This window comes from Nicotiana attenuata, unplaced genomic scaffold (assembly GCF_001879085.1).
Source record: "Nicotiana attenuata strain UT unplaced genomic scaffold, NIATTr2, whole genome shotgun sequence".
Taxonomy (NCBI): Eukaryota; Viridiplantae; Streptophyta; class Magnoliopsida; order Solanales; family Solanaceae; genus Nicotiana; species Nicotiana attenuata.
In genome coordinates this window covers 98,685-112,129 of record NW_017671398.1, presented here as the reverse complement: position 1 = coordinate 112,129, position 13,445 = coordinate 98,685, and the positions used below count along the sequence as shown (strand labels likewise).

At 36.9% G+C, this 13,445-nt stretch overlaps 1 protein-coding gene across 2 annotated transcripts; it reads left to right on the top strand.

The window, feature by feature from the left end:
* Window positions 1-205: 205 nt before the first annotated feature.
* Window positions 206-12,894, top strand: LOC109208046 (myb-related protein 3R-1-like). Of its 2 annotated transcripts, none has more exons than XM_019371051.1 (12): window positions 206-326; window positions 3,072-3,261; window positions 3,841-3,889; window positions 4,792-4,849; window positions 5,430-5,524; window positions 5,873-5,976; window positions 7,964-8,092; window positions 8,219-9,953; window positions 10,653-10,969; window positions 11,153-11,267; window positions 11,563-11,766; window positions 12,424-12,894. In XM_019371051.1, exons 2-12 carry the CDS (start codon window positions 3,188-3,190, stop codon window positions 12,547-12,549), a joined length of 3,006 nt encoding a protein of 1,001 aa, XP_019226596.1. In that variant the 5' UTR covers window positions 206-326; window positions 3,072-3,187; the 3' UTR covers window positions 12,550-12,894. The 2 variants fall into 2 exon arrangements, with proteins under 2 accessions (XP_019226596.1, XP_019226595.1); XM_019371050.1 differs by having other exon boundaries at window positions 3,067-3,261.
* Window positions 12,895-13,445: the final 551 nt, after the last annotated feature.

The window sequence follows — 13,445 nt, the reverse complement described above, 5'->3', positions numbered from 1 at the left end:
AAATCAATATTCGTATTTAAACCAAAAATTAGATCATTTTCCTTCAAAAGAAAAAGAGAAAAAAAAGACCCATAAAAGCGGTAGCAAGTAGAACTTACCGTTGCACTTGAAATTTTTGAAAAAAGTTACCAAAATAGAAAACAATCAAACGGCTGAGATTAACTCGTCTACAAAAAATTTACTGTCAACCGGTCCTAAGTCCTAACTCCTAACAATTTGAATTCCTATGACCATTTATCTCTCTCTCTCTCTCTCTCTCTCTCTCTCTCTCTCTCACACACACACACATTGTCTCTCTAATGTTCACCGAGTTCATCGTACCATTGGTGAGTACACCTTTTTAAATGTTCCTCTCAGTATATCTGCTTGGTGTTTTTGATTGAAAGTTAATTGCTTTATCATTGTAGTTCGAATTATTATTGATGATTTCTTGCATTCTTGAAAAAAGAGGTCAAATCGTTGTACTTTTCATATAAAATTTGCCTCTTGAATCCTAATTTGAGTTTGTGATTGAATTAAATAATACCTAGTGAAGTGATCTGATTTTAGTTTAATTAAGTGTTTTAATTTTCTGTGTATGGGTTTTCTGTTGATGGATTAAATTTTTGTGCTTTTTGTTCATTTAGCTTAGTGTCTCATATATGTAATTTCTTTTCTGTCTTTCTGTCTCAAATTTGAATGTTCTAATTTTACTTACCCATCAGATCAAATCGATCACCTTAAGCCTCAATTGCAAATTTTTACCTGATTGTGTAAATATTTTTTACAAAGTCAATTCATAGAGCTTAATTTCTTTTATCAATTCCACTCTATTCATGTCCATTTCATATCCCGACGAATTCACCATTTAGTGGATTCATTTATGATCAAACTAGTTTTACGTTAGTCTTCGGCTTAGTGCAATCGTCAACAACAACAACAACAACAACAACGACCCAGTAAAATTCCACTAGTGGGGTCTGAGGAGGGTAGTGTGTAAGCAGGACTTATCCCTACCCCGAGAGAGTAGAGAGGTTGTTTCCGAAAGACCCTCGTCTCAAGAAGACGAAGAAAAAAGAGACAATATATCATTATCATCAACAGAAAGCTTTAGTGCAATCGTCCTATAAAATAAAAAATGGATACAAATGTGTTTGGAACATTGGTGGTTCTGATGATGACAGTATTAGTTGTTCATCTTTTTCAGCTTTGAGCTAAGAAGAATGCAGCAATATTAACTTTTTAAGAAAGATGGCTTTACTTTGTTGTAGTAGTGGCATATGAAGGTAAGATTTTAAGTTTATTATCAGAAGAGGAAAAAAAAGGATGAAATGTCAATATTAGTTGGGACGCGGAAAGAGTGTTACCTAGTCAATGGGGAAATTTATAGATTTAAAATTATCATTTTTACTTAGTTTCATTAAACTTCAATTTTTAATATTTTATTGATCCCAAGTCCATAATCTTTATCTCATTATAGACATTTTGTGAGATTGGTGAAAACGCTCTACAAACAAAAAAAGATACTCACTAGGGGGTTGAGAAGTGATTACACATTGTAACTAAATTTTATTACCATAGGCTTTTTGTGAGGGAGGAGTTGGGCTTCCCGCATGTTTCAGTTTGAATTCCTAGTCCGCGCAGATGAACTTCCTCGTTTGCATGGTAGTAAGGGGAGCGACTCAAACATTGAGAACTTGAGGAAGAGAAAGATTACATATGTTAGCTAGTGCTCTTTGTGTAGATGTTTAAACAAAGATGTGATGAATTGAATTGAACTGGTTCTGGTTGTAGCCTGTACAGTGAAAGGACATCCTACATAGTTGGGTCTTTAGAAGAAGGAAGAGAAGATGCTGGGACGAGACATTGCCCCGTTGCCAACATGTGAATCCTGTGAAAGAAGAGAAATAGCAGAGTTTTTGAGTGATGAAAAATTAACTTTTATACATGTACGGGATGATCTATTATTGTTAGTTAGTTTTTGGTGCACCATGAGATTCTTTTTCTTGTGTCTTAGATCAAATATGCCGGCTCAATTGGGGTTTTTCACATACTAGTGTTCAGATGACTCAGAATATTTGCAAAATTCTGTACAGCTGACTTGTGCCTTGTGATTTCTTATTCATGCAAATTTTATCCACATGGTTCTGTGACAGGGGATGAATAGTTTCTTGTTTGGTGCTAGCTCTTGATTATTGGAAAAAGGAGCCTTTGTGTTGCTTGCATTTAGATGTAGAGACCAGCGATTAAGTAGTTTTCCTGGTTTACTTATGACCTTTTGTTGTAATTTATGAGAGTTCATTTTAAATATTTAGCTAGTATTTAGAGGACGCTAATTTGCTCCAGAATGTTCTTGTATTTTATATATTCTGCTTGCTTGATTCTGCCTTGTAGTTTTTCAGTACACAAACTTAAGGTTTTCTGATCAATAGATGAGCAGGAAAGGGATGGATAAATGGTGATTCGTGTTTCTGTTAAATTGAAAATGTTTACACATGTGCATAATCAGAGGCTAAAAGTATCTTTTGGCTTTAGTTCTGAATTTTCAGAAAAAAAATTCATTGCATAGACTACTTTCTGGTGCTAGGAATAAGGACTTTCATTGTTTTGTTTAAGTTTTTTTGGTAATCCAGGTTACAACAACAACAACAACCCAGTATAATCCCACTAGTGGGGTCTGGGGAGGGTAGTGTGTACGCAGACCTTACCCCTACCCTGGGGTAGAGAGGCTGTTTCCAATAGACCCCCGGCATCCTTCCCTCCAAGAACTCCCCACCTTACTCTTGGGGTGACTCGAACTCACAACCTCTTGGTTGGAAGTGGAGGGTGCTTACCATCAGAGCAACTGACTCTAAAAATTTAGCTTCGTATGAAACCATCGTAATGCTTGAATTTATCATATCTGGTAGATTCATGACAAAGCAGTTCTGGCATATTAATTGATGGAATAACATATTATTTTCCTCTCTCATTTTTCCTCCAAGGAAATTCTACAAATGTTCTTATTTCATGCTTTGTTATATCAGCTTCATAGCAACTATCACGTTATCTGTTGTGCTTTAACAGTTCACCTTATTATGTCATTAGATCAGGTAGGATCTCTTACATCTTAAGGTGTGACACATAATGAATTTGGGAAGACATTTTGGAGAGAGTTTTCGACCTTTGGATATTGGATTATCCAGATTTGCCTTTGTCTCAAGCGACCATGGAAAGTGATAAAACCAGCACGACGCCTTCAGATGATATCAGTAGTCTGCAAAGAGTTCAGCCTTCGCACGGGTAATTCACCAAGTCACATTGACTTTCTTTGACTTTTCCTAGGTAGCTAGAAATCAGAGATGCTTAAAAAAAGTAGATTGGAGATGTAGGAGAAGAAGCCAGAATAAGTTTGTTGTGTTACCTCTGTAACATATGTTCAGACAAGATATAATTTTCATTAGTATCTATAATTTTCGATGACAAAAATGACTTCCTAATGTTCAATTTAAGGGTCAAGGTAACACAACCTTTTTGCTCTGCTATAATACACTTTGCTAATCTTTGACAAAGTACACTAGGAATTCTGGTGCTTCATGAGATCCGTTAAAGGTTGGTAGTTCTTCTCAAATATTGGCTGTCTAGTTTGGATGTTTGGGGACATTCGATGATCTATCTATTTTCTTGAATATTACTAGTCAGTTCAGTTAACTTGTTCTATACTTGCCATGAAATAATTTGAACTGTATTGAAAGTTATACTTGATTGTGAGCTTTGAGAGGATTATTATATTCACACCCTTTCTGTTGTCATTTTGAACTTCCGAAAAGTGCACTTCAAAAAGTTTGCGGAATTTTTTATTATTTCTTGCTAATGTTGCAGGAGGACGAGTGGTCCTAAGAGACGTTCCAGTCAGTGGACTCCAGAGGAGGTAAGCTCTAAGCAGGCTTTTCCTAATGAATTAGCAAACATGTGCATTTTTCAGTGTTTTTCTTTTTAGTTTTATGTTCTTTTGCTTTTTGTGGTAAAACTCGGGTTCTTTTCTTCTTTTTTCCGCTACTTTTCGTGTATGTTTAATGTAATATGCTGTGTTAAGGATTCAGATAGTTTAGCTCTATCTGTTTTTAGGGGGGTAGGAGGGTGGTGATTCGTTCCTAGTATGGAAATTCAGAACACCATGACATATGAACATGGCATAATGCTGGTAGCCGATTAAAATTACTTGTCTATCGCCGTTGAGCTATGTTTCATGGACGCTCCAAAATGCCACCGCACCGTGTCGGATCCTCCAAAGTGCACTACTTTTGGAGGATCCGACACGCACCCGGAGACATTTTGGGAGAGTCCGAGCAGCTTAGCCTTTGAGGAGAAAACAATGATGCTTCAAACCAAAGTTCAAAATTATTGCTACTTAATTCTGTTTGTTTTATATTTGTTATAGTATTTAAATTTGTACCAGAATTGTTTCTTGGTCGAGGGGTATTGAGTCACTCTAGTTCTCGTTTGCCTTCCACTAATGATCTCAATGAATGTAGATCAAGGCCCAAAAACAAATGCTGGAAAATGCTTTGGCTAGCAACTGCAAAGTCATGGGTTTAGTATAAAGGAGAAGCCAAAAACTGTCAAAAGCTTGTACAAGCTCATCTTAGTAACTTTTTCTGAATATATTAGTTCTGGACTTTTATGGTTCACTTCTAAAACCATAGGCTGAACTCTTCCTTCTTATGAAGGTAGTGGCTTTTTAAACTTGTCAGAGACCATGCATTATTTTAAGTTTAATGTTTAAATCTCAATTTTGTTGTATTACAGAGCAAATTTCTTTATCCCTTTCAGGATGAAATCTTGCGCCAAGCTGTCCAACAGTTTAAGGGGAAAAGTTGGAAAAGGATTGGTAAAAACATTGTTCCTTTCTTCTCTTTAACCTACTACGTCTTACGCACTATGGGCGTACTGCTCATATTTTCAGCAAGATCTAGAGTTCTCTCAAATGAGTGATAGAGGGATTAAACTTAAGGATTTCATTTTATGTTTATTTAGTTCTTTTGATTTTTCTGTGTTTTGAATGTCTCTTTCTTTTCTGTAAGGATCATTTCAAAAGCAATGCCTCCTTTGCTGGAAGGGAAATTCCATCTTTGCTTTGGACAATTCTTCTTTTCCTATAATAAAACTTAAAAACAAAAAGTAACTTGTAGCATCCACATTTTTTTCTCCATTTGACATGCAATAACGCACTTTGTATCCTTTCTTAGTAAGTGTTACTTGTCAAAACTGACAGTTGCAGGTTGGAAACCAACTCCAACTCAGGCCAGAATCATAAACATCTGATAGCTTAAGACTTGTGTTGTTATCAGCTTCTGCAACAAATATTCATTGCTAACTTGCCCTATTTGTTCTACTCATTTAGCTAGTTATATTTTTCATGAAAAATGAAAAACGTTGAATGCTTACAAAATCTAAGATTTAACTTGCAGCGGAATGTTTTAAGGACCGGACAGATGTGCAATGCTTGCACAGGTGGCAGAAAGTTCTTGATCCTGAACTTGTCAAAGGCTCATGGACTAAGGAGGTAAAACACTGTGTATTCCTATAAGCCTCTTTGAATGATATGTTAGTACTCCTTTGGTCCCATTTTATATGACACTATACTATTTTGGGAGTCAAACTATGATTTTATTCAAACAGTTTCTAAATTTTATAATTATACAATTTATGACTTGTATTACTTTTCATGTAGTCTTCAAATACCTAAGTTTTATTTTTTTAAAAAGAATTCTGAAACCATTGACAGAATTGAGAATGAAAAATAGATGTTTTGACCAGCGTTTTATTTTTGGGGCAGAGGAAGTACAATTCTTGAGAACTTGTAATCCATGTCCTTATGCATGCTAATTTAACTCTTTTGAATTATATGCAGGAGGATGATAAACTAATCGAATTAGTGAACAGATATGGCCCCAAAAAATGGTCCACAATTGCACAAGAGTTAGCAGGACGTATTGGAAAGCAATGCCGGGAAAGGTAAGCACGGCAATTTTCTGTTTATCTAATGATTCAATGTATCTTTTTTCTTCTTCTATGATAAAATTCCAAAGTTTTCAGAATATGTTCGGCAAGTGAAATGTCAAGAGCGTTAGCTTGTGGAGTTTCTGCTTGCTAATTTGACATTATTGTCTCACTCACTCTAATGAGAATTTTGCATTCCTAGCTGCTCTTTTGACATCACAAGCGCACTTTTATGCATTCTTCCTGCAAAGAACGTTCATTTTTCAAGTGTATGTGACTGATATCTTCCTACCCGAACCCTTTTCACTAACTAGTTAGATGTTGTTTGACGAGCGCAAAACACAACACAAAATTGATGCCCGCTAGCCAAAGATAGTATAGTATAATTATCGTCTACACATGGATTGGATTTAAATAATGCTCTAGTAATTTCTAGTTTAGCTGCTATTCAGGATGATCAAATCCTGATTTGAATTGATTACGAACTACAACTAACTATTAAAAATAAAGCAATTGACAATTGACTGCAAAGAACTAGAGATTAGCAGAGTTAGTTTTTTATCAATGTGAGAAATAAGGGTGTTGACAGGATAGGTGCAAGATAGCTATTTGGGATCTACCTCTAGTTTAATTCACCTAATGTCCTAATGATTCTCGCGAATTCACTCGATGATTAGTTCAAACGTATAGTCAAGACTCCTCTCTCGATTTAATCTTAACTCTACGAGGTAAACTAATATAAGCACTGTGAAGGTATGCAAGCATGTCTTAATGGATTAGTCTTTAGGAAAACGTCTCTCGAATATTTTCCTAACTTGGTTTAATCAACAATTCAACAAGCTCTTTCGATTACTTAAGAGAATCACAGAATTAAATCAAACAAAATAATGCAAAGATAATCACCAAAATATTCCTCTTTCGATTAAATAAACCGGTGAATAAAGTTGCAACAATTCAAAACTTCACAAACGAATTCAAGCAAGAGCTAGAGTTGAATTCCACAAATATTAATCAAAACCCCATATCCGTCAAACTCTAAGGTAAACTACTCCATAATCATGGAGGAAGTCATCACAAATATAATTAACGAGTAAGAAAACATCAATATAACGTTACAATGCAAACCTGTGTCTTGTAGCTTCCAATGCTCTCCCAAAGCTTCCAAGGTCAAAAGTCCTCTAAATATCATGTTTTTTATGTATTTATACCATGTAGGAAAGGGCCCGGACAAAATTATCCTTTCCAAGCCGAAGTAGGAGAAATACTCTGTAAAATTTGCACATGCGCGGCGCATAGCACGCCGCCCCACGCGGTGCGCTTGTGGAGAAGTTTAGAGAGTTGATTTTATACTCTGCAGGAATTTTACACTAGCGCCCCGAGCCCCGCTACGCATGGCGCGGCGCGGTAGTGTAGTTTTCTCAGAGTAATTTTGGTTTTCTCACTTTTTGACATCCAGACTTTCTGCTCGACCCCAAACTTGATCCCGGCTTAATTTCTTGGACTTTTACTGAGACTTCAAAGCTACAACTTTTTCAAATTAACTCCAAATTATCTTAATAGATCGGAATCATTTCCTCCAAAGCATAAAACACGTAATAAGTGCAAATCACGATTATTTAAGCTCAACTCCAAGTAAAATGCAGTGATTAGAGTGCAAACTATGACTAAATACGGGTTTACTAGCCTACCATCACTGTTCCCCGACTAATGACTTAACAAACCTCATAAAACCTTAAATATATGCATGCTGATGGCATGATAAGCTGAAGGCAGATAACTACTGCCACTTGCCGTCCAAGAATATTTATTACTTCTTATTTTTGGAAATATAACTTATAATGTGTATCCTTTGACTTCATAGGACTTCTGTAGGGGTCACATTTTTTCTACTTCCTTTGATTTATTGACATAGAGGTTGCAAGTCACTGAAAAAATAAGCTTTTGATTCATCTGCTTATATGATTAAGAATGTTATAATAACTTTAATGAATCATCTTTTCAGGTGGCACAATCATCTGAATCCTGCAATAAACAAAGAACCTTGGACACAAGAGGAGGAATTGACTCTAATTCGTGCCCACCAAGTTTATGGAAACAAGTGGGCAGAGTTAGCAAAAGTTTTGCATGGAAGGTATTTTTGAGGTGTTACTTTTATGCCGGCAAGAGTTTGTTTCCGTCTTGATTTTCTTTTGAGTTCTTGTTGAGAGATTTCTTTCAAAGCTCCTTATGACATGAAAAATCTTATGGTCAATTTCAGGAGTGACAATGCAATAAAGAATCATTGGCATAGTTCTGTTAAAAAGAAACTGGACTCTTATTTGGCATCAGGTTTACTTGCACAGTTCCCTGCTCTACCTAATGTCAACCATCAGAACCAATCAGTCCCTTCTTCTTCTATGACGTTGCAACAAAATAGTGAAGATGAAAGCGTTCACAAAGAAGGAACAGAAGCGGAGGATAGCTCTGTTAAAAAGAAACTGGACTCATATTTGGCATCAGGTCTACTTGGAGAGTTCCCTGCTCTGCCTAATGTCAACCATCAGAACCAATCAGTCCCTTCTTCTTCTATGACATTGCAACAAAATAGTGAAGATGAAAGCGTTCACAAAGAAGGAGCGGAAGCGGAGGAAGTGCCTGAATGCAGTCAAGGCTCGAATTTTGCTGGCTGTTCTCAGTCTACAAGTGACTTGGGCAACACATTTGTGCATATAAGAGAGAACGGTGGGATGTCAGAGGAATCAATTTGTAAAAAGGATGCAACCTCCAGCACTGCTCCATGTTGTAGGAACTATAGCCCGGTTTTTCAAGATGTTTCTTGTTCAATGCTAAAAGTTCCTAGTGAACTTGTGGATTCCAAGTTCCTTGAGCATAATTTATCACATGACTGGGGCAATTCCATGGAAGAAGATTGGCAGTTTAATAGGGATGACATACCTAATATTTCTCCTCTGGAGTTTATTCAGGAATCTTCAGGGATTTCCATGCACTGTTTAAATGGCAATGACAACCATGACATGGTAGCAACTGCTAATGTAGGAAACGTGGTTGAGGGTCCATATAAGCCCAACGAAATGTTTGTTTCTGTGGACGGTTCCATGATGGTATGCCCCGAAGAAGGAATTCCTCAATGTTCTCCGTCTGAAACTGGGGTTAATGGTTGTGGTCAACCTACATATTCTTTATTTTACCAATCATCAAACTATCAGATCCCTGAAGTAGGAGATATGGTTCCACAAAACTGCAATGCTTTAAGTTTTGATGATTTTGAAGCTTCATTCCATCAGCCATTTTCTGTTCCTTCACAATTTTCTTCAGAGGATAGATCGCCTGTGTTTGACATTGTTTTAAATCAGTTCCATAATCCTCCGCTTGAAGGCCCAGATCATATGAAAGATTCCTCAAGGATAGTTCCTGTGAATGATCTTGGCTCAACTACATCAAACACTGTTCAAACATGTCTGCTGAATGAAAATTTATTTGTACAAGGAGAGCAGAAAGATGGAGGAGCTTTATGCTATGACCCTCCCCGTTTTCCTAGCTCGGATGTTCCTTTCTTTTGTTGTGATCTTATACAATCTGGTTCAGATACACAGGAAGAGTATAGCCCTTTTGGCATCCGGCAGTTGATGATGGCTTCAGCGAACTGCCTTACTCCATTAAGGTTGTGGGATTCACCATCAAGAGATAGTCCAGATGCTATCTTGAAAAGTGCTGCCAAAACTTTTACAGGGACACCTTCTATACTAAAGAAGCGACATCGTCATTTACTGTCGCCTTTGTCAGAAAAGAGATGTGAGAAAAAGCTTGAAAGCGATCTCAATCAGAAATCATTCTCTAATATGACTACAAACTTTTCCCGACTAGACGATATGTTTGATGAGTCAGCAAATGAAAAGGCGTCTATGGAAGACAAAGAAAATTTACATCCATCCTCAGAAGATGGAAGAAAAGAGGAGGGTGAAATTTCTGGAGCCAATGATGCAACGGGAAAGGTGAGTTAAAATTTGTCATTATATTTTTCTTCCCTGGCGTCGCTCTTTTTGTTTTTGGGAATGGGGTGATGGCATGACAGTTGAGGACCTCCATTCAAGATAGTGTTTTTCTGTAAAGAAGTATATCCCCGCAATTTCACAGTCGGAGTACTAAATCTCACATGGTGAATGAAGTCTTTAGTTACTATCAGAGCTCTCCACTGGCTACATTTTCTTGGTTACAGATAGTCTCGGGATGCTGAATAATTCGATATTCATCACTTCTGTTTCTGCTATTTGCATTTCTTTCGAAGTCAATTTTTAAGTTTTTTAATGTGATTCAGGCAAATTTGCTCTTGGCTGATTTTTGAACCATGTGGTTTATAAAACCCATTCAGCTTACTTAGGCAAAGCATCCTCGTTTTAACTTACAGGATGGAAGAAATAGGTGACATCTACTAGTTGGGAATAGATTTTAGACTAGTTATTGTGTTAGAACTTCTAATACTATTATTGTTACTATTGTTTATATATATATAATTAACCTTTTTTTTCACTTTTATTTTATTTAGTATGATGATGAGATGAGTTGAGCTTAACTGAAAAAAATGAGGATTCATATAGCCGACTTCATCTTGTTTGGGATTGAGGTGTAGTTATTGTTGTTGTATCCTCTTTTTAACTTAGTTACAGCTTTTGAGTTCTGATTCCTGGTATCAGGTAAAACAGCCTCCTGGAGTTCTGGTTGAGCTTAGCTCAAATGACCTGTTCTTATCTCCTGATCGTTTCTTGATCAAGTGTGATAGAGCTACAAGTCTAAGTAATAAAGCTCTGGGTAAGCAGTATGCTAGACGACTTGAAGCTGCATCAAATCAAGTTATTGTTTCGTCCTCTTTCGAGACTTCATGCTTGTCTGTTGTTTGCTCTCCTGACATACGTGGGAAGCGTAGAAGCAGTGTTGTCATAGCTACATCAGCTGCATTGGGGAATACAGCTGAAGATTCTGAAAATAGATTTGGTGCTGAGACTTTAAGCATGTAAGAGTACTGAATATTTTGTTCCGTTGCTTTCTGTTCTGTTTTCTCTCACTTCTTGCTCAACATAGCATTTCTTGCCTACAAAGTTTTTCCTATCGGTCCATTTTACATAATGATTGGTTAAAAGGAGATTTTCTGCATATCCGTTTCTAATGATCCATTGACCTAATGATTGGTTTACAGATCTGGAGAGACACCTTATAAAAGGAGTTTTGAATCTCCTTCAGCATGGAAATCTCCATGGTTCATGAATTCTTTTCCGCCAAGCACAAGATATGATACAGAACTTGAATTTGAGGTATAATACATTATGTGTTCTACTCTGTTACCAATATCATTGTGTTTGCCAGTTCTTTTCATATTTATGTATTCATGCTCTTTTGTTTTTGGTTGATAACGGTGCATTTCTATGCTCATGTCTTAGTGCTTTTGTTTGTTTATTCCTCCCTTTGCTGTTCATAAGGTAGGGGTAAGGTCTGCGTACACACTACCCTCCCCAGACCCCACTTGTGGGATTCACTGTGTATTTTGTTGTTGTTGTTGTTGTTGTTTTAGTGCTTTGATTTGTTTGTTTGTTTTCTTTACTTGGATAGGATCTTGCCCTTTTTATGAGCCCGGGTGACAGAAGCTATGATGCTATTGGGTTAATGAAGCAATTAAGTGAGCAGACAGCGCCTTCAATTGCAGATGCCCATCAGATCTTGGGAAGTGAAATTCCAGAAACAAACATGTCGAAAAGGAATTCCAAAAAACAGAAAGCAGATGAAAATTGTACCCTTCTGGATTCAAATGCTACGGTATGTTTGGTCCCAAAGTCAAGCATATTACAAATTTTTTATACAAATGATCTGAAAACGTGTCTTTCATATCCCATACATATTGTTATTTTTACAAAACGTATGTTTAAATACAGTAATCTATTTAAAACGTTTATCTTCCTCATCACGTGTTCGAGCCGTGGAAACAGCCTCTTGAAGAAATGCAGGGTAATGTTGCGTATAATAGACCCTTGTGGTCGACCCTTCCCCCGACCCCGCGCATAGCAGGAGCTTAGTGCATCGGGCTTCCTTTTGATCTGAAAACGTTTCATATCCCGTATATATTGTTGTTTTTGCACAATCGTTATGTTTAAATATAGTAATCTATTTAAACATTTCTCTTCCTCATTTTTTCTCTAGTCTTTTATATCCTATACTAATTTATTGGCATGTTTTAAACAGTAAGTCAGTAACCTTGCAGTTTTTTACTTAAAACACTTGACCATCATTATCATTCTACTGTAAGTTATGACTTATTAGGAACACAGCTTTCTTGTAGCTTCATATAGTCTTTAATATAGTAAATCTTTTCTCTCAAATGTCACGCGGAACATAGCTATATCCCTGTCTCGCATTATAGCAGCAGAATGACAAACTAGGATCTGTGTATCTGATTATATATCTTTCCCTCTACAGAGTGAGAGACGCACACTCGATTTCAATGAATGTGGAACTCCAGGAAAGGGAAAGGAAACTACCAAATTTGACAGCAACAACAGTTTTTCAAGTCCCTCCTCCTACCTGTTGAAATATTGCAGATAACAAGTCTTTTTAAGGTAGAACTTTTGGCAGTAACAATTTTAAGATTTACATGCGTGTGCGTATATATATTGTATACACGGAAGTGGCAACTTCTGTGCTTGTTGCTAATTTTATTGTGGAAATGTTTGGCTGTCAAGTTTCTCCTGAGTTGGCCATTTAAAATTGGCTTTTTTGGTCACCAGTAAGTTGAGACAACTGCAACAAGGAAAAAACTGGTCCGCGAACAAATGAATGCAAGACATTTGTCTGACGATATATTTGAGGGTACCAATTGAAGTTACTCATAAAATGTGGATCTTTATCATTGCTGTTGATACTCTGCTAGATATGATCATCTTTCAGTTCCAATAACTTTTTCCTACACAAACTAAACTCTTTGTTGCTACGACTATACTGAACCAAGGATCTATCGGAAACACAAGGTAGGGGTAAGGTCTGCATACACACTACCCTCCCGAGACCCCACTTGTAGGATTTCAATGGGTTTGTTGTTGTTGTTGTAAACTAAACTCTTTGCTAAGGTAATGAGCTTTTGAAGTAGAACCCACAGATTCACCTCAAATGTTTTCAGACCAAGCATGGTTAAATTGAAAGAGGAACTTGGTTCAAAATTTAAGGAACTTGGAAATACTTAACTGTGATTATCTTTTTTTATATGTCAACTTAAGGAAGGAGAGCCTAGGAGCAATGGTAAAGTTATCTCCGTGTGACCTATAGGTCACGGGTTCGAGAGTGGAATCAGCTAATCGGCCACTGATGTTTGCATTAGGGTTAGTTGCCTACATCACATCCCCTTGGGCAGCCTTTCCACGGATCCTGCATGAATGCAGGATGCTTCGTGCCCGGGCCGCCCAACCTAATATGAAGGGGATAAATGATTAACTTCTGTACTATAA